At 35.9% G+C, this 27761-nt stretch overlaps 1 protein-coding gene across 2 annotated transcripts; it reads right to left on the reverse strand.

Annotated features, from left to right (window-relative positions):
• Nucleotides 1-377: 377 nt before the first annotated feature.
• LOC145693026 (18S rRNA (guanine-N(7))-methyltransferase) lies at nt 378-27761 on the reverse strand. Of its 2 annotated transcripts, none has more exons than XM_081768692.1 (6): nt 27437-27761; nt 18798-18835; nt 12577-12755; nt 9303-9496; nt 3049-3287; nt 378-580 (listed from the first exon to the last, which is right to left on the reverse strand). In XM_081768692.1, the coding sequence occupies exons 1-6, from the start codon at nt 27479-27481 to the stop codon at nt 433-435; spliced, it is 843 nt and encodes a 280-aa protein (XP_081624818.1). In that variant the 5' UTR covers nt 27482-27761; the 3' UTR covers nt 378-432. The 2 variants fall into 2 exon arrangements, with proteins under 2 accessions (XP_081624818.1, XP_081624820.1); XM_081768694.1 differs by lacking the exon at nt 27437-27761 and adding an exon at nt 27049-27297.

A 27761-nucleotide genomic window follows, 5' to 3' on the forward strand; every position in this document is an offset into this window, starting at 1 on the left:
CTAACACAGTAGCCACTGCCGTCACACTCACTCCACATAACCACGCAGCAATAATTTGCCCTCTTTGAAAATCTGAGAGGTCTCCCATTTTACACTATCTCCGTCTGCTGCAGCCACTGGACATTGCTGTTCCAGTGCGCCTGACGTAGTATGGAGACCGACCTAACACACCACCACCAGCGGTTCGGCGCTGCGGGCGCCACGACACCACTGCCAACCCATACATCTGACGTGTTGCCAACTACAGGTGTTTCCATTTCTCTGATCACCATCTGTGTATATATATATATATATATATATATATATATATATATATATATATATATATATATATATATCAGATGCTATGAAGTTTGGTAAGATGAAGAATTCTACAGTTTGAAAACGAAATATCTTTATTACATATATAACAAATATGTTACAAAATACTTATTACCAAAATTTTCCGCTTCTTTTTCTTCCTGTATACTTTGTGTCATCTCTTGTTGGCTTGCCTTGTCGTCGTCGCCTCTCTTTCTTCTCACGAATCCAATCTCGACTCTTCTTCAGAGGTTTTCCCCTTGCCTGCTTTATACGTTCTCTGCAATCGAAAAGCCAACTCTCAGGCAAACTATGTATATCAATGTAGTATGTATACCTATGTAGTCAAATTAGGTCATCTATTCTCAAATCTCAATAAACAATATCTCAAATTAGATCATTACTTTCTTTTTGTCACAGGAAATAATGTAAACCTAATTCAGCCTAATTAAATACAGTACAGTCCATTTATACTTTCTACTACTTAGTGCACAAATTTACCTTTATTAGTTGGCTCTAAGCCTCAGTTATTCCATCTAAATGCTTTCAGTATGAAATCCAGAGGAAAAAAACAAGGTATACTTCATTTCCCGATGTATAGGATGCACCCCATTTTCTATTCCATTTTGAGTACAAAGAATACTCAATAGGTCTGCTTTCTCAATATTTTTAAAATACAAGGTCTTCAGTTATATCAGTGTTTGCATCACTAATTTGGCCGATGTGTATAAGATACGATCTACTACATTTTTAATACAAATGCTCAAATATATGAGATTAATCCGCTCTACTTTCTTTATTATTAACCATCAAGTGTCACTTACCCTAGATATCATAATATCAAATCGAGTTCTCTGGCTATGAGATACACGAAGTTCTTTAAATACAAAACCACTTACAACACATATACAACAACATGTTTGCCGGTGTATTCCAACATCATATACAACACTTGACGTATCAACACTTAAAACATTTTTAGCTCTTTCCATAATAATCACTCTCCAATATCCACCTTCTCCTGTTGAAAACTTTATTACTATTCTCCTCCACTGCTTCATTAAATCTGGACTTAGGTTTCTCCATGTGTACTATCAGGTAGTCTAAAAAGTATAGACCCTTCTGCGCGCGAGATGGTATTAGTGTCCGAAATCTCCAAGTACGTAAGTCGCAGCGGATCAGGCCTAATGCCATTTGACAGCCAACTGTTGAAGCTCGTAGATGGCATTCTTATAATCAGAAGTAAAGTATTGCACCGTGAAGAGTGAACTCTTCACAAAACTACGCTACGTTTTTACAATTTTATTTTGAAAGAGGCGCAAGCGTATGAAAAAAAAAATGTTGTTCATGGAGAAGATAAGTTATCAAAAGCAACAGCCAAATGATCGTTCAGTCACTTTTGCTCTGGAAATTCCTATGTCCAAGATGCTCCTCGCAGTGGGCGACCAATCACAGGAAAACAAGATATTCCTTTTATGATCATTCATTTCCATTAATTATCAGTCTCATTTAGCCTATAGGGCATAACGTGGGACATAAAACTGAAAGGTTTAATTCAAGAAATACTACATATTTTTGTTTTGTTATTTTACAACTTTTATACGTTTAAAAGAATTTTCTGTATTATTTAGTTTATAAAAATAGATATTTTCGTTTTTGAACTTATTATTCTAAATTTCTTTCACAAATTCAATTCAAAGCCACTGTATGTATATAGACCTCTAACTTTTTTTTTTTTTTAATATAACATCGCACGGAATTTTCGTGAAACCAATTAAGAACATTATGCGATGAATTTTTGTATACCTTTCTCGAGATAGTCTACAAAGTCCGTCATGAGCTCACATCTAAATATTTATATGTGGCAGACAAAGAGGTACCAGATAAGTTCTCACCATGCTTTTTATATTACGGTATGCGTCAAAATATACAGTGTACTGAAACTCGCGCAACTCGGACACGTGGCTGCGTTTGTTAACTGGGTTTGGCTCTAGCTGCATGTTTTCGCAGTAGGAAAAGGAAGTTGTGTTGTGCAGTTGTTGTTAGAAATGGGTCTCTTGACGGAGGAAAAAGTATTTAGAGTTAAGCATTATTTCCGTTCATACGGAAGCGGTCGTGAAGGTGGACAGAGTTTGAAAAAGGTGGCAGAACAATTCCGAGAGGAGTTTAATAAGACGGCACCAAGTAACACAGTTATGCTGTCTATTGCTACGAAATCCACCAAGAACTGTGCCAGCATTACATGAGCAAATCATCTCCTTTTGCAGGAGTCTGCAGCAACCTTTGTTTCAGGATATGTTTGAGAATCTGCGTGAATGATATGAACACTGTCTACAGCGAGGCGGCGCACACCTTGAATACTTACATTATGCATACCGTGATAAATCAACATGCTAATAGTGTGTGTGTGTATGTATGTAATGTGTATATTAATTTCTTTTGAGGAGAAATAAACTCTCAGATGAAAATAATGTAATTTTGTTCATCTTTTCATTTCAGTACTGTATATTTTGGCGCATATTGTATATGTGCCATGTTCGAATTTAATGTTTCTTATAATATATGTACCATGTTGTCATTTAACAATTTCAACATGTTAATTTCAATTTCTTACCGGTATTTTACACAGCATATTCTGTAACAAACAAAATAAATATTGGTCTAAAAGTTCCATAAAAATACGAATAAGACATATATAGAACTTAGATTTCATACATGTTAGAACAAACCTTAACGTTTTTCACGTACCTTTTATCTGAATATTTAACATGGTTGGCCTCCTCATCGTCTTCTGTGCCCAATGCCTGCGGAAGAGCTTGAGGTCCTCCCGACATCAGAACCAGAAAGAACTTCTTAGCCTTTGTACTGTTTGGGTAATCTACCACCATGCCACCAAAGAAACCAGCCTTCATAGCCTGTGATGTCACAAGTTCTATCTGATCACTATTTTCCGGATAAAACTGCAACACAGCTCGAGCACCACGACTCTGTAAGGGAATGATTGAATATTCGCATAAATTAGATTACAAAATAAATTTTAAAAAATTCAATATTTTAAAACTGTTTCTTACATGTTTTATACAATACATAGAGGAACTTGCTTGGACAACAATGGAACTGTTATAAATTTATTTGTCCTAGCTTATAATAATAATAATAATACAGTATGAACAAAGTGGAAATTATACGAACAAAGGTCTAAGAGAGGGCCGAAAGCTTGAAAATAAAAATAAATAAATAAATAGAAACAGTAGTCAGAATTTAATCAGTGAAATGATCATATAAGTAACTGCTATATTTAAATATATGATACCGTATAGGTTCCACATCTTAAACATGACAATAAATAAGCAGAAAGAGAATATTAGCTAAGTGGAAGAATAGTCAACTCACACAAGCTGACTTTTGACGGCTAAGTAGTAGAGCAGTCAATTCTGACACGCACGCAGAAGACCAAATCGTAATCAAACCATCTGGATTTTGTGATTGATAAGTGTCTGTCTTAAGTTATATGAGTTATTACATTTTTTTCTTCATATTTCTTTTGATACATGATTAATGTACTCTCTTAAGGTAGTTTGTAACTTTACATCTTATTTTCTTTCTCTACTTTCAAGTCAAGTCGTTTTAAGTTTTGTCTGGTAGATACGGTTCGTATTTTTCCATCCATTAAGTATGATTATCACGAGCTATCGATACCACTTGAATTGCATGCGCTTTGCCATGACAACTGAATCCGTGAAGATAAACCATTTTCAATTAGTCTTGTTAGTGAAAGTTTCTAGAATAACGACATATAATTTCAGTGAACCTCTATTAGTTCTGTTTAAGTCCCTCATGAAAATTGTACAACATACAAGAAAGTTAATTATAAGATCTCGCGCTAAACACATCATCAAATAAGGAGAGGAAGAAGTAGGATGAATCCCTCCTTATCTAGTGATGTGTACAGCGAAAATAATTTATTTCGTGTAGTGTGGGCATCATTTGGTGGTTACGGAAGGACGAGATATGTTCGGTTGCGCTGACGGTACTAAAAATAATGGTTTTCTCAGAATGCCATCTCACCCATAATTTCTTCATTAAAAATCCAGTTTTACCTATCAAACTATGGACCGTACGAGGGCATATTCAAACGAGGTCTTACCTTAAAAACACACAAAACACCTAAATCCTATCTTCAAATTAAAACCGACAGATCAGATACGCCAGAAAGACCTATTGTTTGCAATATTTGCAGTCTCACTGAACGCATTTTCGTTTTTCTCGACTACTAGCTCTAACTCAACGTCAAACCTTTCCCATCATTCCTCAGACACAGCACCGCTTTTTATCTATTACTGATTTTTTGTCACCGAACCTCTTTATCACCTAATGCTATCCCTCATTCCACAAATGTCACTTCATTATACACCAATATTTCATCACATGGTCCTAAGGATGGTCAAAATTTGCTAAATGTATGACAGAAACTTCAAAAGGCCAGCACACAATCCCAAACGAATTATCTCAGTTTGTTCTAGTGCCTATGAACAATTTTACAATTGAACGTATCCACCATCTTCAAATCAAGTACACAACCAAGCTCTTCATGGGGCTCCTGGAACAAGTACTGCACTCATCATCTTGTCAATTTGTCTTCTAGCTTCGATTTGCAGACGACACTTTCCTAACATGAACCCAAGGCCGATCAACACGAATTATTCCTACAATCTGTAAACAAGTTCTACGTCACATCCACTTGATCCTTCCTTGGTGTGAACGTCGGACTATAAAAATGGATGTCTCAAGACTGAGTTATACCAAACAGTGTGTAACACCTCCACTTCTGAAGTTCCCAACCTTATTATATCAAACGTTCACTACCTTAAGCCCTAGCCATTCACGAACTTCTGTTTTACAGCGCCAACAACGACATCAAGATTCTTCGTCAACACTCTCCGAATGGTTGAGTTGAGTTGATTGTAGTTTAGCGTCCCTTTCAGCAGCGAGGCTATATGAGACGTGGACCTACTGATTAACGTGGAATCCGAACCACATGAGCTCCCGCCGGGAATCGAACCACGCCAAAGGCCACTCTCCGAATGGGGATGCACCCTCAACCTTATCAGCAAATAACTACTAGCTTCCCCACTCAATATCATTGCTTTAAGGAACCCCTGAATATTGCTAATTCTCTCACCTGAAACCAGAAAATATTCTCATTCCGTCCCAAAACAAGTTTCCCACTTACTTGACAAGCACGAATTTTCTGACTTTCTAGGTTTTCCAAATCACGATTTACAAATTTCCAAGTTTATATATAATGTAAAAAGTAACTATATCTTTTTCCAACCAGGGGACTCCTCATCTACTATGCACATACATGTATATATAATGTGCGTAGGTAGAGATTTTGCAAAATAAAATTTATTTAATAAAATATCCGCTACTAATATCCGGGTAAGGCAAAAAAGAGAAATAGGTTCTGACAAGTAAAAATTCGTACTTAAAATTTCCGGATTTTTCCAGATCTCTTCAAGTTTTCATGAGATTCTCTGACTTTTCCAGGATTGTTTTAAAAGTAGGATCAATTTTTTGACTTTTCCAGATTTTCCAAGTCGGTGGAAAGCCTGCAAAATGTTTACTGAAGGTCCTCTCAACCTTCACATCCTCATTGGGAGAATTAATCCTTTGAAATATTCCATATCTCCACCAAGAAAAGGCACGGGAGACAAGAGTCCGATTCCCGGTGAAGCCCATGTGGTTCGGATCCCACGTTAAGCTGTAAGTCCATGTCTCATACAGCTTCGGTGCTGAACAGGACGCTAAACCCAAATTAACCAATCCAAATCTGTCCTGTATTACACATCAGTTTGACCTTCTCATACTATCACGTAGAAAGCATACATTTTCTACAGTCCCTTAGTTACGAAATTCCTTACTTTTTCAAGTCCTTACATGAACATACTATTCAGTCTTGTACGTTGGCAAAATTGTAACTCCTCTTTTGACCTGCATTACAACTCCTGATATTCCCATAACCCTTAAATTCCTCATCTACTTGTACCGAAATATACAACTCATCACATACACATCGAACACTGCTGCACCTAAATTTCATGGATTTTTGTAACTGGTTGGTAAGTACAATTTGATAACATATACGCGGAATAGCCTCTCCAGAAGATACAATTACTAAACTGCAATCCAATTTACAATAATACATTTTCCTGATGTGCGCGACTTTTCAATTACCTTGTATAATGTTCCCTTCTTTGCTTGATGTTAATGCTTTATGTAAAGAAACAAAATGCAAAAATCGGCCCAAAAGTAGCGGACAATCCACTGTAGCTCGGTAATGGTAAGCACTAACGAAATAAAATTATCTATCTATCGCCAGTCTATGGAGACAATCGAAGTGGTGTGTGTCGACGACTTCAGAGGTTTCGCAGTGGTGATTACAGCATCCGGAACCAGCCAGGGTCAGGTAGACCGTCAACCACCGCAATCGATGAAAACGCATCAGTCATTGAGGAACTTATTCAAAAAGACCACCAAGAGACAGATCATGGTGCACACAAGTATGGAAAAAAAATCTGTGCTAACACTAATTTAACGATTGGGATACAGAAAAATTTGCGGGCGGTGGTTTCCACAGCTCTTGACAAAGAAGATGAATTAGAAAGAACGTGTATGATGAACTGATGACCTTCTACAAAGTGTCTGAAGAATATCCAAAATGCTTTCTTGGCGTCCTCACGTGTGATGAAACCTGGTTGTTTCATTTGGATCCTGGAAGCGAAAGGCAGTCAATGGAATGGAGGCATTCAGGTTCTCTGCGTCAAAAATAGCTGCTGCTTGCCAGATCACACAACAAATTGATGGCGATATTCTTTTGGGATCAGGGGATGATTTTCATAGACGTTTTCGAACGTGGGATGACCATTACCAAAGAGTGACTTTGTCCTTGGGCAAGCTGCAGCATATCTTGTTTACAAAGTGGCCAAAATTACATTCAAGGGACATGAAGTTTCATCACGACAATACAAGATGTTGCACACATGACAGTTCAGAAGATTGACCAATTGAAATAGGCAAAGGTACCACAATCTCCATGCAGTCCCAACCAGGAAAAAACGGATTTCTCTTTGCTTGGAAGACTGAAGGTTCATCTGTATGGGAAACAGTTTCGAGTTAATTAACTCATTGTGTGTTTTGTGAAAATGTGAACCACTTCAAGACTTTTAGCGACGTGCATTCATGTCAAGGAAAACATAGATGGCTGCAGTGCACTGAAGTAAATGGATCATATAATGACATTTGCAAACGATCAATGCCTCTACTTGTAAAGTTTATTTTTTCTAGTGCTTACCATTCTCGAGCTGCAATGGATTGTGCGTTACTTTCTGATCAATCTTTCTACATCTAGGACAAACTCATTTCGAATTTGCTTTCGAATTTCTGTCCAGGAAGGCGCGCATGCTGAATTGTGTGTTAACTTGGAATTTAGGAACTGTCCAAGTTCGAATCCCGATTGCAGTCAGTAAAATTCAAGTTACACGACAAATTAATGGCGATGTTCTTTTGGGATCACTTGGCTATTTGCGAAGTGTGAAATCATAACAGTCGATGTGGGGGCGGGGCAGACGAAAGTGTAAAAAAAAAAAAAAATATACTATTTGCATTGGGATATTTCGACATAAAGAGTTCACATATTTAAACAATCACAATTATTAAACTATGTACGGTAAAGATACTGCTAACCACTAGTTCATCAATTAATTACACGTTAACTACATTTAAATACATACATATAAGTTAATTACGTACGAATGACTGTAATGAATTTGCAAACTTCTGGCAATAATGTTATTTTATTTACTCCCCTCTAACTTATTAGTTGAAGAATTTTCTTCCAAAAATATTAAGTGGGGGATCCCCACCCCACCCTGTGTACACGAGTGAAACATATACAACGATTTCGTTTACTAAAAACAACAGTCTCATAAAATTGATATCCTTGCAATACAGGTGTTTGCTGTTGTCTTCGCATAAAACTTGATTCGGTTCATTAGCAGTAAACTTAAGGAAAGAACAGAAAATTCATAATTCACAGTTACACCAGATGTTAAGAGTAGTGACTTAATTTATTGAAAATGAACATTTTTCTTCAAATTAGCCTTTCTTCCCTCAAGAACTACAAATTCCTCCAGAGTGTCTAAATTTAACACAAGTGCACGAAAGAAATAATTAATGCCGAGAACAATAAATCAATATGTACTGACTGAAGTGAGTAAACTATAAAATATAAATTATGACATAAAAAATAATCAAAGTATTAAGAACAAAAAATAAACCAAAATAAAACTGATAAACTAGAAAAGAGAATTAAAACAACAAATAAAAAAGAAACCTCAGTTGATGGTAAGTATAGTAGGTAAACATGGAAAAAAAATTGTATTGTAAAGTGGGGTCATTAAGATGATTAAATCCACGAGAGAAGTTTGCGGAAATGATAATGATGTAAGTGTTTGAACATCTCTTTCTGAGGAACAAGGGAGAATCGTGCGAAGAATCTTCGGAATACTAACACAAATAGCCAAATTAAGTGTTATAACAAGTTGTGTTCGCCAACACAGACTGCGCAATAAATGCATTAGATTTGAACGGGAAATTGTATGCGTACTCTTTTTGTTGTGGAATATCCAAAAATCGACCGGAGTCGAATGTAGGACAAGTTTTACACCTTAGGTTCTGTCATTTCTTCAATGAAGGTAGGGGTTGTACCACAGGCATTTCTACAATACTCAAAGCTTCTCAACTACAAAACACATAGGTCATTACAATTCTACACTCGACCACGACTGCAATCACTATAGATACACCGTATTACTACCAATTAATTCGCTGTTTATTTAGCCTTTTTGTCGTCACTACTCTGAACCTTTCACGGTATATCATAACAAGATTGTGAACTTAAAAATTAATTTCATTTCAAAGAAGCAACAACAAAGACTTACCAGGCATGCGTAAAGTGTGGAGAAGAATTTATACAGTCTCTTTCCAGGTTTATGAGTCGACTTATTTGCATTGCACAACCACTGCAAGGCACTAACACTAATGGCACCATCAAATGCACCTGCTGTGAATGGCAATCCTTGGCCCAGATCTCCCAACATCAGATCACCTTCTACTTCCCTCTCCTTAGCAACGTCTATAAAGGAACAATATTTTATATAAGTCAAGTGTTATACATACATTAATTTCCATTACCTTCGAAATGGTTCTTTGTACTTAAATAAAACGCTTCACACGGAACTAGTCCTGTTCAAATCACATACTATTCAAGTTAAAATCTGCAAAATTTAATGGTCAAACAATACTAATCTAACGTCGATACGGAATACTTTATTATTCTAATACGCCAGGGTTGGCAAAAACAACGCTGGAAAGAAAGTTTTTGGTTTAAACTTAAACAAAAAAAAAAATATATTTTCCTTTATTTATTTAGATAACATATGGTTCAAAAAAAGTTAAGTTTGGCCCTACCGTCCTTATAGAAACGGGGTTGTGAAGAACGGGACCTACAGCTTAAAAAAGCCTGACAGATCTTATGTTCTTTCCGGTGAGTTTTAGTTTTCTCGCACGTTATACATTTCTATTTTTCCCGTAAAACTATTTCTTCCTTTTTCCTAATAAATAAAATAAATTATACACCTGGATATTTTAAAAATGTTTTTGTACAATTTTGGCACTGCATTTTTTCTTTTTAATTAGAAGAACTCATTTCAAACACATACTGTTAACAACGGAACCCAACGATGTAAATTAGTATTTAGAGTAAAAGTACAACAAGTTGCGTTTTTATCTCCTATCTAGCCGGCATTCCAACCTTATGATTAAGAATAATTTGGTTTTAGCATCTGTCAATATCGTCTCAATCATATCGCAGTTTCGACTGATTGTGATATAGCTATGAGTGGAACAAAAGTTACTGTGAACTAATAAAAGCAGAACTCCAAATGGTTGTGAAATTTGTAAATATGTCCTGTAGGTATCTCTGAATTTACAAAAAACTGTTAAGAGATGCAATCTTCATTAAAATACACTTAAAACGTAACAAAGATTTGTGTAATATACTTGGTTGGTTGATTTGAGTGTAGCGTCTCTTTCATCACCGATATTATGAAACGAGGACGTGCTGCTAAATGTGAAATCAGAGCCACGTGATCTCCCACCGGGAACTCGTAGTATATTTGTTTGTGTTTTGTATGTTGCAACTGTTTTTTCAATGAAACTGCTCCACTATTTTGCAGTTTCAAAATTATTTTGCATTATTATGTGAAAACATGTATGTTTTTGTTTGTTATATGTACATCTTTAACATTATACATCTGTTTTTCCCCTAAAAATCATAAGATCTTGGTTTTTGATCTCTGGGAAATCTGGTAACCTTACGTTTAAGTGGATCCGAACCACTACTCTGTCTGCACCCAAGAAAAATGGTTCTTCATCTGGACTCGGATACAGGACCCCTTGAATACAAAGGCGACGAATCTACAAACTTACCTATGAAGGACACCTGATAGAAATACATTCTACTGATCTTGCATGCTTGCGAATATTTTGAGAGCTACAAGGAGAAAAAGATATACAACTGCACAAGTGAAATCATTGCACAGAGTTACATACGTTATTAAAATAAACAGACGATTTCACAAAAGACTACATAGTACAGAAGATCTAATTTAGTCCAAGTTACTGTAGTTAGTTCAAAGAGTCAGAAATACAATGAATTATTCAATTTGATTATCAATAAAAGAACAAAAGAAAGATACGAATCAACTGAGTTCATCTGGTTTTCAACCTTGGCATCTCCATATACAGGGTGGGTGGAAAGTAACTTCTTATTTTGAATTGTGAATTTCTACTGATGTTATGTGTAGATAGCAATGAAAGTTAACTTGTTTTATAGACTAAGTATGCCATTTTTTTATTATTATTATTTTACCAGATCTTGTGAAGCTTTAGTTGTTCCTTTGAAAGCACAGAGATGCCAGGACGATTAAGCATTGAGGAAAGAGCCAAAATTGCAGCAAGATTTGAGCTGCTGCAGTCTGTAATTCAGGTTCCAACTGTGGTAGAAGGGTCAACATGGGAGGCAAACTGTTCTGGATGCAAAAACAATTAGGAATTGCGACAGAAAATTAATCACTACCGAAAGTGTCGTGGACATTAAGAGATCAAGTAGGTCCTCGACTTCGATATCAGAGGAAAAGGTGGCCACAGTGAGGGAAATATTCGAGCGAAGCCCTTCAAAATCAACAAGGCAGGCTGCAAGAGAGAGTAGCATTACACGCTATTCTTCCTCCAATTATTCCTCTCACATTGTTATTCTCTCGACCTAAAGTTTACGCCCGAGCTTCCTCTTGGCTATATGATCAGCATATGTATTTCGGCATAGAAGACCTGGGTTCGGTTCTTGTCCTGCAGAGCTCATGATTCGAATCCCATGTTAAGTTATAGATTCATGTCTTATATAGCCTCAGTGTTGGAGGGGACGTTCTTCAAATCAACCGAAGTCTACTCTCAAGACGCTCTCTATACGGAAATCCAAATGGAGACGATAGATTAAGTCCGCAATCCTTTGTCCTATTAAAGTCTATTGTATGTATTTTCTCCTTATATTATTTGCAAGAAACTGTAGAAAATAGTGTAGTAGTTACAGTACCAGCCGTTAAGCTGATGTGACACATGTAAAGAAAGCTAATGTCAAAGAGGCCGCACTGATCACTACAATTTTTGCGAACTTGACTACTGTAAGAATAGCTGTTTCCAAGGACTTTTGACCACTACATTTCGATCATTTTAATATGGATAACTCTTCAACTTATTTCTTAGATTTCACAGCAGCACGCAATTTTCCCCACTTGACAACTAAAGGTATATGCGTAAAGCTAGTATCTACCGGGGAGGATATTACGTTCCAATGACAGCGGAAAAGACATCAGTAGTAAAAGTATGAAGGAAGGTTCAGCACGTATTCACCCACATACATATACACACAAATCATACACGGTTTGATACATTAAGTTGACGAACATAGTCTATTATCTTATACATGTAATCTGATTCCAAAATTGAATATTTTATAACTGAACTATCGTGTCCTCTTTATTATCTCCATTCTTATTGATTATGTAAAATTAAGTAGTAGTAATTTTTAATTCTTACTTTCAGAAACTAATATTTTGTTTCACTTCGGTTCTTAAGAATATACTTTCATGAACTTACTTAACATTGCAGTTGATATATCCACTCCACACCATACATGTCCATAGTCGTCCAAAACACTACCACTTAATCCAGATCCACAGCCAAGATCCAGTAAGAAACAAGGGACATCTTCTGGCAAAGCTAAAAGTTCAACTGCTCTTTCGGTCATCTGAAGCTGAATATCCATCATTCGAGAACTGGAACAGAAAAATTTCACTGTATAACACATACACTTTTGTACAAGCTACAATCTAATTCCAAGTAACCCATCTTAGAACTAAATCTACTCGAACATGCATCAACAAATGTTATCACCTATGAAGTACTCTTCATGCGGGAAAAAGACTTCGACCAACGATGGGAATATTCTTGAAAACTAGGGAATACTACACGTTTCGTAGTAGTCATGCTGTGATAGGAATGTCAGAAAATATTCGTTTCTCCTAGAGGCGTTGTGGGGGAAAAAAGTGATAACAAAGGATCATGTTTTGTTATGGGTTTCTGAACAAGGATTCCTCTTCTCGCCACTAGTATAACATGGGCACTACTATGTCTTCTTCTACTTCGTAAAGAATTACTTAATTGGTTCATGTCTCCAGCAAGTTGGACACACACGATCCGATTTATTTAATGTTGCGCAGCAGCTATTCTGTGAATTAAATTGTCATGGCCCATATAAATGTACCACTCAAGTAACGATCAGTAACTCTTGGTATTTTGCATGAAATATTCAAATTAGATAAGACGAGACCGACCTTGTGTAGTAGCAGCCGTGATAATTAAAAATAAACGCATTTGAGTTTCCTCGTAATGTATGGTTAGCAGCAGCATCTTCTCGTAGGAGGTCAGAGTTCGATTCCCAGTGGGAGTTTATGTGGTTCTGTTAATTCCACGTTAATCTCTATGTCTGCGTCTCATTTAGCTTCGGTACATCATCAGAGAACTGGTTTATATTATATTATACGTACCCAATACGTATTTTGATTATTTATTTTTTAGTTATGAATATTTGGGAGTGGTAAATTGAATTATTAAATACGTACAGTATACACTTCTATCTTGAAAACTATTTATGTTGTAACACGATTAGTTTGGAGTCTGGGTCGGGTGTTTTTCGATTTTTTTCTATTACTGGAAGTGATGATTTTGTTTCATATAAAGTTCCAGATCCGGAAATTTATAATTCATAAAGTGCTCTATTCGCCACTATAAATAGTTAGGAGATATTAACAATGAAAAATAGGTATATCCGTAAATTTATTTCACAAAATTATATTTATTTATAGAAGTGGATATGTATGTATTTTGATTTGGAATACCGGAAGTAAGTTTGTTTAGAAGAAAAAGAAAAAGAAGTTTGAAACACACCAAAAACAGCGGATGAAGCTGGTAACAAGTTGAAATAATTAAGTGGCAAATTTCCCAGGTTTCGGACAAACATTGATAAAAATTAAGCATTAGGCCAAATATATTCTTTTGGATTTTCAATCAACTTCAACAAAATTATATAAAACAACCTTTTTCGTATATTCCCTGTTTGCGATATTGGCTCCGCCATTTCAATGGCCGGGAGTATTTAACCGAAGACAGGCGTCTGTTGCTAGCCTAGCAGGGCGGATATTTACCTGGAATAAAAGGAAAACATGTGCACCGTTGGGACAGGTTCTTGAAAATTTGCAGTTAAGGTAATGTGTTTTTGATTTTTTTTTTTTTTTTTTTTTTACATTTATGAGGAAGATGAGCTCAGTTTCCAAGATGGCGTCATACAGTAGCATCGTTGGTCCCACCTCATAATTTTGAGTAACTGATCAAAGTGAACGAGTATTTTGGTGGTAGACTAATCAAAATAGATTACCAGTGTATATAGAACGTCTTCGTATAAAATATGCAGTCGTCATAATGCGAATGATGCACTAAATTTTGTTTAGGGTCACACATCAAGAACGTTCCATGGCTATCTTTCCACTGAGCACACACTGATACTTAAAATTTTCCGCAATGTAGATATAAATTTTATCGGTAACAATTAAGCTTCTTCTGATTAGTATACTGTTCACTCAACGCAGGAAGAATCATTCGTAATTTTTTAAAAATATTTTCCTGTTTACCAAATACAAGTGCAGATAAACGTATGAACTAGTTCGGGGAAAATAGCATTCATAAGACTTTGCTCGCCTTTCGCAATTTGTTTTATTAAACTATATTGCAGTTGGTCTGATATCATTACTTTGAATCTATCATAAATATTGAGGAAAAAGCCGATACTTGCTTGTGATATTGCATTAACCTCATTTGCAAGAGCTCTTTCGACTATGTCAGCTTGCTGCCCTTGGAACTAACCTAAGTTGTGATGAATAGAAACCTGATTGTAGTTCCACATTATATATATATATATATATATATATATATATTAGTTTTTTCTTCTTCTGTTCGTTCATTGTCCACATAGATTTGTAATTGTACATTCCCTCTGCATGAGATAATATGCTGTCATGAATCATATTATGTTCGTCTCATACTCACGTTCATTTGTATATATTTTATGGTTCATCATCGTATGCACAGTAGTAGTAGTTGTTGTTGTTTAAATAAAGATGATGCTAGCCTGACAGTTTATGAAGTTCTATTGAAAGAGGCACGCATGACGTCCTGTAGGTGATAGCAATCACAATAATAAGAATATGAAAATAATATCATGATAGCCATAACGCAGAAGGGTGAAAAAAAAGGGAGGACAAAACCCTATGAATTGTTGTTAAGTTTAAACACTCGATATATCAGTGAACACAGGTTTCTACAGATACTTAGAGAAAACATAGTCAGTTGAAAGAATGTAACCAGTAACATGAGGTTATTCAATTATGTTTGAGCTAGCAAAGAAAGCAAAGATAACAATATATGTGTTCAATTCTGTTTATTAAATGAAATACATTGAGAACTCTATAACAATTTAAGTACATATATTTCAAATATGTAACAAATTTTAAACTCTAATAATTAATACTGTATATATTTTTTCCTTTCTTATGTTAACGAAACTTCACGGCGAACATTGTACTTTATTCTTGTTACCTGAAATAATAATAAGCAATAAAAGAATTATAATCGGAATTTGATATGTATTATTTAAATAATATGTTAAATGTAAATCACTCATAAACAGGCAAAATCCGCAGAATCTGAAGTAACCAAGTATTGTACCGGGAGTTCTTTGCTGGGATATTATCTTAACAAGAACCTGAATATCTATATCTATAATATTTATAGAGGCGAAAATTTAGATTATTAGCAAAAATTGGTTGTTGAAGTTGTATGATATTGAAACGAAACTGAAATGATTGATATTTAAATGAAATAACTGTTGCGCTAGAAAGAAGACCCGTTTCTATGAATACGAGATCTATTCTAAAATTTTGAAATCAGAGATTAGTACAAAATAAACGTATTATACAGTATTTAGAGGATGTACTCCGTCCGTATGAAGTACTGTCATTTATTTTCTGAAGTGTAATATTGGTCATCTCATTGAAAAGGGAAATAATAAAGCGTTTTCCGAATAGAATATCTGTGCTGCGCTGAACCTACAAGTATGACGAATTTTGTTTCATAAACAGCAGAAACAAGGTCGGAAGGATTCCAAAGATTGTTTTATTATTTATTTTTTCATTTTTTTTATGTCCTTTAGGCTAAAGAAAACGGAAGATTAATGAAAGTAATTGATTATGAAATTAAATTTGTTTTGTGCTCTCTCATCAAGAATCACATGCACCAATGACACACACGCTAGCCACTAGACCAGCAGAAGAGCTCCAAAGATAATAACTTAGCATTCATCATTAATAGAAAAACAAAGCAACGCACGAACATGCATATCTAGCAACTACTTAATATAAAAAATGTATTTGATAATACAGAATATTTAATCCATAAATAATACGGTACTACATCAATATTCAAAGGTGAATTCGTTAGTCTCCAACGGACTATAAAACAAAATAAACATAAATATTAAAGTCTGCATTTTAACATATTAACTGAAAGAATCAGTACCACCAGAATCAAAGATCACAAGGGATTCCAAAGATAAAAACCCACTATTCAACGTTAACAGAAAGACTCGAATCCGAATTCTAAATTAAGTCTGGATAAAAGCAGCTTACATAAACAATGGCATTACACCATAAATTATAAGAATAAAGAAATCCCGTACGCAACACTACTGTAGCAAAACCTCCATAGTATTCGAGTGAAAAAAATATCCCACAATCACTACCAAGAATCAGTGAATCTAGTTATAATAACAATGTAATTAGAAAATTAAATAAGGTAGTCAGTTTATGTTTGTATACAGTGTTTTTATAGATCAGTTTCTCAGCTTTAGCGTTTGTATTTGTTCTTACCGTCAAGGGGAAAGTTAGTTTTCCCCGCACATACCATAAGCAAAAGAAAGATGCAATAGTTAGTCGAGTAGATTCTCAGGAAAGACTTTGCTGACCACGTTAACAGAATTAACGAAATATACCAGAGGATTTCAGCTTGCCAATTCACTCACGAGTAATATAACTGCTTTGATGTTTATTTAAAATAAACAGTAAACGAAAACTATTTATTACCAATATTACAACTATTAAATCTTTACCTATGCATAAGGTACAATATTCAATAGTTATTTACTTGGTAAATATGGTATATGCGACACAGTTGTCACAAAAATGCATGTCTAACTCAATACATTTTTTCTCTACTTCAGAACGAATAGATCAATATCAGCAGAGATTTCTTTGAAGTAGACTGTTACAGATAATAAGTTATCAAAAACCGAACTCAAAACAGGCCATACGTTCCCAGGTAATTGATAAAAGAACACATAGCCGCGATATACACTTGTGCTGGTGGTTGAACAAGCAATGGATGAGTCGAATTGTTCCGTCACTTCTGCTCTCAATCTATCTGCACGGAGCGAAAATTCAGATTATAGATTCCAATCAATATGTCTGCTAGAAAAAAAATGGATCGATGTGAGTTTTACTTTATTTTTATGTAAATACGTTTCCTTACCTCCCTTATCTTTGATCTATTTGCTCTTTAAAGTTCCCTCTTTTGAAATGTAAGCAAAAATTGCAATTCTCTCTCTCTCTCTCATTATATTCGCTAAGTCAACATAAAACATAAACATTGTAAATTTCATACGTAGGCCATGTCTTTGGAACCACTGGAAACAAATAATGCTGGGATATTGGCGGAAATACATCGGCCCATCCCTTTTAGTTTTTAGACATTCTTAAGTTTTAACATCCGCGTACTTACTTCTATACTATTAATATAGCGTAATAATATTCGAATTTAGAACCAGTGATTTGATCTTGGACTAGACGCAACACTTCTAGTTCCTTTTATTATTATTTAAAGTAGTGCATTGAATTCATATACCGCCATGGACTGCTTATTATGAATTAAACTGTTAATATATAGGGTGTTCAGAAACAAAACCAAACAACTTTAGAAAATTAATCCCCACGAAAACACGAAAAAAGTATAGACTAACATGGGCACACAAATGCGTCATATTAAATTTATAGCCCGCGGAAAAATATGTCAAAACGATAAAACAAAGGGCCATAACTCGCGAACAAAGTGTTGTATCAAGGTTGAGTAAAAGAACACAGTGATTATTCTGATCTTATATGCCATTAAGGCATCAGCGGATATGAAACAGGGACGGCGATAGGGTCAGCCTCGAAGTATAAAAGGAAAATCGTGAGGTTTGCTAGAAACGAAAAATGATTGATCAAAAATTGAAAATTGACATGCATTCCATACCCACTGCGACAATATTGGAATCTATGTTTAAAAAACTATGTAGTTTACCCGGGCTTTAACCAAAATTCCGTTTTCGAGTTATAATTATTCTCAAACAATTTCGACCACTTTTAGGCGGGGTATATCTTGTAAAGGATGCTTCTATTATTATAATTATTATTATTATTATTATTATTATTTGATTGATGAGGAGAATGGGAACATCGGCAGCAAAATTATATATATATATATTTATGTGTGTGTGTGTGGTTTACATGTGAATATTCAGTTCTCAAAGTTGTTTGGTGTTGTTTCCGAACACTTTGTATAATAAAGTAATATATAGATTCAACAAAAAGTTACAAAATCTTAAGAAAGAGTAAAATTAACCATAGTTTTCTTTTTCTAATCCAATACAACTTTGTTATTACAATACTCACTTTTGTGTGTACTTCCTCGCTTCTTCTTCATTGTAATACTGGAAAACAAAACAATGTGAATTAATTCTAACGTACAATGTATAAACAACTTATGTCTTTATGGCAATTTAACAAATTTTAGTGGAGTATTCTAAATGCATATTATGTTTATAACAAGCTACATTATCAATAAGTTACTGGTATCGAAAGTAAAGAATATTACATACAATGGTATAGTAGCACTGGAAAGCAAAAGTATCAGAAGAAGAAGAACTCACATGAACATTTGTAAGCCGGTAGTAACTGAAAATGAAATGAAATCTTTGAGTTTTACGTCCCACGGTTATGCCGGCTAGGCTAAAGGAGACGGTGGGAGGAAACGGGAGAACCTCAAGGAAGCCCACGCACACGGTGTCTGTCCATCACAAAGTTCACTTGGTGGGAGCAGGGTCTGAACCCGGGATCCCATGCACAAGAGGTGAACGCTCTACCACTGAGCCACCGCGGCCCCTAAGAGCCGGTAGTATAATTCAATAAAATATCAGATTTCTTTAACAGTAACATTTGCCTACACTACCACATCATAATAGAACAGCCGTTGACGGGATCACTCCATGTATGGAGTTTCCTTGTATCATTCCATCTATGGAGTTTCCTGATACTATGTCAGCGTGTCACGTTTGTCCAATAACATCGGTCTAAGTTGATCTTTGGTTTCACAAAAAACAGCCAACTTAAACAAATAATGAACCTACACAGTAATAGTATGATCATACGTACAAGGTTTCACAAGTATTAGGGCAAATTTAACAGGTAGCCAAACTTACAAGGTTCCACGGACATTTAGCCAAATTAAACAATTAGCTACGTTACTATGCACACTTACAAGATTCTACACAATTTGTCAAAGTAAATAGGTGACAAAGTTACATTATAACTATCATCATAGGTATTCTGCCATTATTGTCATTACTTGCTGAAACTGAGAGACAAAGTTACAAAGATATCTAATTTTTTTAGTTAATTACGAGAATGGATCGGAAAGTAAGAATAAAAGTCCTGTAAATCCCAGCAAGTATTAGATTCATACAAATTGATCTCGTGAAATGGTGCCATATACACTATTCCCAACATAGTTTTCCAGCTGGTTCATGCATTTTCCCAATCCTTCACAAGTTCATTATGGCTGCCTCATAGAAATTAGGATTGTGCTGTCGAAGCCACGACCTTACTTCATGCTGCACATCCCATCCGAATGAAATCACTTTCTTGTGAAATTTTCTTCAAAAGAACATAGAGATGGTAATTGGTCGGAGAAATGTCCAAACTGTACAATATGTGCTAGAGCATATGATACCCAAAATCTGCTACGGTGTCACATATGGTAATAGCCATGTGTGGAGTCATGCTACAAAGATGAGTCATAAGTCTTGCAATATTCTGGTATACAGCTTACCTCTATTTATTACAATACAATAAAGTTAACATTCAAAGTATAGCCCCTCGTGTTGGACTGCCTGCAACCATCTTGTCAGTTCCTCAATGTCGATACCACCTTAGAGGCAAAGAAGTCAGTCTTCTGTTTCCACACACTGTTGTTTGCTGAAGTATTCTGATTTCAGAAGTGTGCCATGAACCGAAACCGGTAGTAATCCGAAGGGGCAAGGTGAGAACTATATGCAGGGTGTAGCATCAAACTGATGCCATCAAGTTCCTGAATTTGTTGTTGCGTTTTTCGAGTGAAGTGTGGTTTTGCGTTATCCTGAAGCACCAGGGCGCGCTTTCGATTCACCAGTGCAAGATATCTTTTTAGTAGTTCAGCACACATATGCTCCAACTGTTTGAAAAAAAAAAAAAAAGCTAGGTATTGATGGTACGACCGTTAGGAACAAACACGAAAGTGAATTACCCCCTCGTAATTCTGCCACACACACAAACCATGCCTTTATGTTTGAAATGGCTCTGTTTGATGGTAGGTTCTGCACATTCGGATTGGCCCTTCCTTAACCACTGTTTTTACACATTCGATAAAAAAAAAATAAATAAATAAAAAACTTTTCGTTACATACGACAATGCGTTTCACGAAACGCATTTCATGCAGATTTTATAGCAGTACACTCACTCTCCTCTAGAGCTGAGCTGGGGGTCTACTCATGTGGCACAACGTGCTAGGTCCTGATGCTTTTCCCGACTTTGTGAAGGCGACACACTACAGTATATTGGAACATGTCGGGATTGTTTGACAATCGTGCTGCTGGATGGATTTTTCCCAATAACGTCTCGTATGATCTAAAAATATGTTACCCTGAGGCGGTCGGACTTGGGTGATCTTGAACATTTTTACTACCTGCACGAAATTTCTGGAACCAACGAGTTGCTGTGCTGTGATTCAATACACTTTCCCCTTTGGTATAAGAGAAGTCTGTCTGTTGAACGAATAAGTGCTGACCTTTAGGTGAAGACACCTGGAGCGTGAGATGCGTTCTGTCCATCAGATCGAAAGATTAGGTAAGTATGACACAACATATCACTAAACACTGCCATCCATTTTAATGGATTTAATTCGGCAGTCTTAAGATCGAATATGGAAATTAATGTCTAAATTATATGGAAATGTGATATATAAAATTAAAAGCTAAATCGGTTAATCTGATTCCATTTCGGATGCACATATATATATATATATATATATATATATATATATATATATATATATATATATATATATATATATATATATATGAATAATCAAAAGGAATTTATGTATTCGTTTGCAGATAGGCTGTAGAACATTTTCAGTTATCAATCTTACGTTAACTGAAAAAGCAACGTTGTCAGTTTAATAGGCAATTTCCTTGTTCCCTAACTATACGAACAATATGGTTACAATCATATCTATTATATTTCCTGTCTTTCCATTTTTCCGACTTTTATTCATAAAGTATTTGACCTATGGGGTGATACAACCTGTATATATTTAAATATTTTAGCAGTCAATTCTTTATGTTGAATTCGGTCCAACATTTGGAATATAGGCCTAATTTGCTGTACTCGTAAGTAATTGTGTTCATAACATGGAATGAATGACAATATTTGTGTATCGAGATTAAGATGTTTTGCTCCTTAACAACTGACATTGTTATGAGTGAATTCTGAGGAGATACATAATAACCATGGACGCGGGCTGCTGAAATGAAAATGAAATCTTTAAGTTTTACGTCCCACGGTTATGCCGGTTAGGCTAAAGGAGACGGTGATGGTGAGTAATGAATGAAATGGTGGAATGAAGAAAGTGGGAGAACCCCGAGAAAACCCACGCACACGGTGTTTGTCCACCACAAAGTTCACTTGGCGGGAGCAGGGTTTGAACCCGGGACCCCAAGCACCAGAGGTGAACGCTCTACCACTGAGCCCCCGCTGCTGAAATGAAAATTTAGTTCAATATAAATTATGTTTGGGAGTGTCAACCTTCAATTTTAGTAAATTGAACCACGAAATGTATAAATGCTCGGAATATACAGTCCGTTGAACGTAAAATTTCTAAACCGAAGTTAGCTATGCTTATTTATCGCATGTCAAGCAAAGTCCAATACATACCTTTGATTCAAAAATCAACAAAAGGAAGCTTGTTGAGGGACGAAGCCAGATGCTATATTTAATGAACGTTACGAGATTCTTTCAAAATCTTTTTAGCCTAGCAATGAAATGTTGCGCCACCTTTAATAATCCGATCATGCCATATATTGCAATCTATGGAAGAAATAATGTATCAGTTTCAACGACCTACCTAAACGTCACTTTGCTGGAGGCAGCCATTTGAATAGATGCGAAAATGACTGTAACTTCCAGAAGATTCAACGGTGCAGGTGTAGTTTAGGCGTATCCAGTGGTGCTATTCAGCCGGTTTGCTACAACCGGTTGTTTAAAATATTTCGAGATCGCAGAACCGTTTGTTATACCCAGACATAAGCACACACACGCATGACCTAACAAAGAGTGAAAGAAAGAAGCCAAACAAACTAGTGAAAACACCTGTACTTTTCCCGCTCGCTTGTATTGTTGTGCAAATAAACAACTTTCAATTGTTTCAGTTCAATGGGCAGACAGAAATTTGAATGGGCAAATAGAAATTTGAATAGGAATTCAGGGTTTTTGTCCAGTATAATGGGATCTGTGAGTGTAATGAATGTGATACATATGTAAGGGGTCGTCACATATTACGTAACGCGGCAAAGGCGGAGAGGGGCTTCGGCCTTGCGTATGACACGAGGGAGGAGTGGGTTAGCGTGTTCGTTACGTAACGTGTTTTTTCTGTAATCTTTATTCTTATTCTCAGGTTTATGTACAATCTTTTAAACAAATAATTTTATTCAGTTCTTTTCAGTTTTATAAATAGCCTAGCCTTTGGCTTGCTGGGGGCTCGGCCCCCAGACCCCCAAGTTTGCTCGTCTTGCGGCCTCGCATCTCTTACGTGTCAGAATTTGCATCAACAGCGCGAATTTCGTGAACTTGCTCTTCATATTACCTGAGATTGCCCAGCTGGGGGCTTCGCCCCCACACTCCCGCCTCTGCTCGGCCTACGGCCTCGCACCTCTTAAACCCACAACTCTATTGTTTCTTTTCCTATTTCAACTATCTAAAAGATAAGATTTTGTATCCCAAGAAATCACCCGTTTAAATAGCATGGGAATTTCTTCGTCCCCCTTTAGACCCCTTAAAAATTAAAAATAATCACTTTTGGCAATTTTCCTGTCGGTTAGTCCTGGAAAGCTACAATCATGCCAAATTTCATTACTCTAATCCTGCCGGAAGTGCCTAAACATTTTGGGGTGTAGAAGACGTCCCATATAAACATGGGAAAGATTTTTCAATTGCCAGTAAAACCACTTTACGGTGGGAAATTCTTATATCTGATGAATCACTTAGGTAACGCTGAAGAAAACGTACAAGCATACCGGATTTCAAGTTTCTATTTCAATTCCAAGTACCTAAAACATGAGATTATAGGTATATATATAAAAAAAAGGCCCATTTAAATAACGTGGAGAAATTCTTCACCCCCTCTTTAGACCCCCTAAGAATTAAAAATATTCACTTTTGGCAATTGTCCTGTCGGTTAGTTTCAGAAAGCTACAATTATGCCAAATTTCAACTTTTCACGTCAACTGGAAGTACCCCTTTAATTTATGTCAGTTCATGTAATTTTATATATAGTTAAGATATTTATATTGTTTTGGAAAATTGAGAACATACAGCCTGTATAAATTAAATCATGCAGAAGAGATTTGAAAACGCTACTAGACGCCAGCATGACTGGTGACGAACCCTACGTGTATTACAATACAATAAAGCTCTGTCTTGTGGCTATCGCAGCATTGCATTTACGGTACACACATTCCTGGAGTTAGTTGTTTTATCAATCGTAACTACCACTTGAAAATACCCTCGCATTCCCACTAGTATTGCTATTTCTGGGAATACGTAGATTTAAAACTTTTGGTTTGAATCATTGCCCACTCTGTTCTTTCAAGGGGTTTCGCATCTGAAAGAGAAGAAACTCTTCGTGAAATAGTATTTTCTGTGACAGAACGATCCAAGCAAAATACAATATTAAAAACCGAATTCATCGGATATTCATCTCATACTGAACTTTTTATCTTTAGATTTGAATTTTTCGAGAAATCGAATTTATTTGCATTCACTGATTTAGGACAAGAATTTCAAAAAGGGTAAATTTAAGAGCCTGCCTTACTAAAAATAATACAAAATTTACCATTTTTCTTTTGCTTGATTATTCATCAGTGAAAGGAGATAATGAAATGCAAGTCACTACAATAATAGATAATGCTATTCTACAACAGAAAATATGAACCTGAAGAATGTTCAGTGTTGCTATCCATAGAAATTACAGTGTTGCCAGAAAAACAATTTCCCTAAAATCTAAGTTAAGGCAGCGAATAGAGTAACAAACTCAACTGCATTTGGTTACGTATCATATTGTTTTGGTTTCCTGTGAACTACTTTTTAAATAATAGTTGTATTTAGTTTGTAATAAACAGAATAGTTTTAACATACAGTTATTAAAACTAAATAATAATGTTAATTAAAAAGTAGTTCACAAGAAACCAAAACAATATGATACGTAACCAAATACAGTTGAGTTTGTTACTCTATTCGCTGCCTTAACTTAGATTTTAGGGAAATTGTTTTTCTGGCAACACTGTAATATCTATGGATGGCAACACTGAACATTCTTCAGGTTCATATTTTCTGTTGTAGAATAGCATTATCTATGATTGTGGTAAGTTGCGTTACATATCTCCTTTCACTGATGAATAATTAAGCAAAAGAAAAATGGAAATTTTGTATTATTTTTAGTAAGGCAGGCTCTTAAGTCAAAAGATGGCCAAAAACTTGTTCACAAACGAGATGTCCCTCCTCCTACACGTGTGCAGCAACGTCTAATCTGTGATCTACGGGGAAGAGAACTTATTTGTACAGTCGACACTGGGAAACTTCAAATATAGGAACCGTCCTGGATTCCAGAAAAACAAGGTCAATATCAATTCTCTACATCCTGTTTCACCTGTCTCTTTTTGCAGCACTTCCTCCTTGAGAATCATCGGTGACCTAAGAGTTTGTGTGCGATCTTCTTGGGAAAACGACAGTATGGAATTTCGAAGAATTAAGACTGGTTAATTAAACCTTATGAAGTTAAAGTTAAAATATTATAACGATACTATCATTTTGTAATACTTTGATTTGTCAGCGAAAAAACCCTACAAATATATTCAAAATACAAGCATTTTGTAATGGTAAGTTCTGCCATTAAAAATACGAGAAAGAGAGAGAACCAGTTAATAAAAGATTAGAACAGCACCACTGGAAATAGGGCCTAATTCTCGATAAATTGTAATTCTTTCACTAATTTACTTCTTATTGTGTCCTAAGAGATTTGCGCTGGGCAATATGAAAATATCGCACTTGGCATAGATAAAATTTAAGGGGACCACCAAACATAATTGTTGAAAAATTAAAGCTCTTTTTCGATTTGCGTATAAATGCGGTTTCTGGATGTACGGCATAAGAACTACAGTTCAAAATCACAAACCAACATGTGCTAGGTGGCCACTCAAAAGCATGAATGCTATCTAGCCAAGTCAGAGTAGGGCGAAGCTGGTAGGAATGTGCGGAAGCGCAGGGGTGCGTCCCAAGGAAGCAGGCACGTCAGCGATGGCGGGTATATGCCTAAGCGAGAAGTGAAAAATAAGTGGATTTCAGCAAATATGCGAGTTTCAATAACCCTTCCACGGCTTTACACTAGTAACGTTACTTATAAACATAAAAGTGCACACCGTGCAGAAATACACCGCCGGTGGAAAATAACATCTATAGAGTCATCTTTCTTACGCACTCACTTATTTTACTCACTGTAAAGCACTTGTAATGATTTTACGGCATTACTCAAGCAGACGGCTCTACAAAATTTAGGTGGCCACTAAAAGCACGAATGCAATCTAACCGAGTCAGAGCAGGAGCGCAGCAGGAGGGACCGACCGGACCGAGGGGGTGCGTCAGTAGGGAGCAGGCGCGTCAGCGACGGAGGGAATACGCGTAAACAAGGATAGTAGAAAATACATAAAATATCCGCAGTAATTTTCTCCTTCAAAAACACAAATAATCGTAATACTCTTACTTTCAAAATGGCTTCACTGGTTTCCCGGGTAAATGGCCCGCTACGAGGAGAAATTAGTGTGTTTTGAATTTTTACTTCTTTTCCACAGTTCGCATACTTGATTCTACGCTTCAACATACTATGACGCTGCAAAAACTTTATAATATGACGCTCTTTATCACACAATTCTTTGTGATAAAATCATATGTTTGCATTATATCCATCGCAGATGCCCATTGCTAACACGAACAGAACACTCATGTCGTTTATTTCCACCTGTTTCGCATTCTTATATCCTTCCGCTTCAGTAAATAGTTACACTCCCATTCAAAATGTATTTCAATAAGATATCTAATAACAGAAATTCCATATATTCACACTCTACTTCTTTTACGAAAAGTGTTTGGCATCGTATTTTACCTATAAATTTTGTTTTTGGTAGAGCCGTCTGCTCGAGTGAACCCGATTTTACACTAGAAACCATACACTTGTAAACGTGAAATACAGCTGTATTACTTCGTATAAAATTTTGTCGTCTGCAGAAATAGGTATGTCCCTTATGAATATAACTTTTCATACGAACTATTCAATTTCACCTATAAATCTTCCAAAATGGGGTGCGCCAAAACTACATCAGCACCGATTCCACATCCATTCTCCAGCCCAGATTTTGCACTTCAGTTTTGGCAACAATAGCCGCGCACATTGAAGTATTGTCATCCAGTAAGTGAGATCAAAACACAAATGACTGATTTAAATGATACATTATTTCTTCCATAGATATCACTATGTGCCATAAACACTTTATATCTCAATGCAACTAAGTCACTGCAGCCCCGGGCCCCATTTTCACTCTGCACCGCACTAAAGTAGTACAAGTCGAATATCATCATACTTGTACTTCCACTCACACAGGGTAAGTGGTAATTAGTAACAAAATTACTCTGTATCTTATTTTAACCTACAGTACAACAAAATACCTACTATTTCTGGAGGTGCTTTGTGCTCTGGTCGTCGTATTGAGGACATAGTCCAAATTAATTTTTACTTATCTCTTCTGCACAAAACACTCACAAAACAAAAACAATAACGAAACGAAAAGAAGAAAACAAATAGAAGAGGTATCCATTCGTGTAATGAGAAATTCAGCAATTTTCATAAACCTCCTTCATCACGGGCTCATAGAGTAACATACGTGTCGTTAACGTAAAATTTGCCTTTATTTACTTAACAATTACGGAAATAATCACGAACTTTTACGTTGCGTTACAGTTCGCAGTGTTTCCAAAAGGTCATATGGTATGACCTC

This window comes from Thermobia domestica, chromosome 8 (assembly GCF_964235325.1).
Source record: "Thermobia domestica chromosome 8, izTheDome1.hap1.1, whole genome shotgun sequence".
In the NCBI taxonomy this organism is placed as follows: domain Eukaryota; kingdom Metazoa; phylum Arthropoda; class Insecta; order Zygentoma; family Lepismatidae; genus Thermobia; species Thermobia domestica.

Excerpts from the sequence above, each read along its gene's own strand:
- LOC145693026 (XM_081768692.1), bottom strand. The coding sequence starts at position 27,481 with ATGTCCTCAATACGACGACCAGAGCACAAAGCACCTCCAGAAATA. Across the intron at positions 3,288-9,302 it reads CCACACTTTACGCATGCCTG|AGTCGTGGTGCTCGAGCTGT; the intron begins GTAAGTCTTTGT and ends ATTCCCTTACAG. Across the intron at positions 581-3,048 it reads GTTAAATATTCAGATAAAAG|AGAACGTATAAAGCAGGCAA; the intron begins GTACGTGAAAAA and ends TTTCGATTGCAG.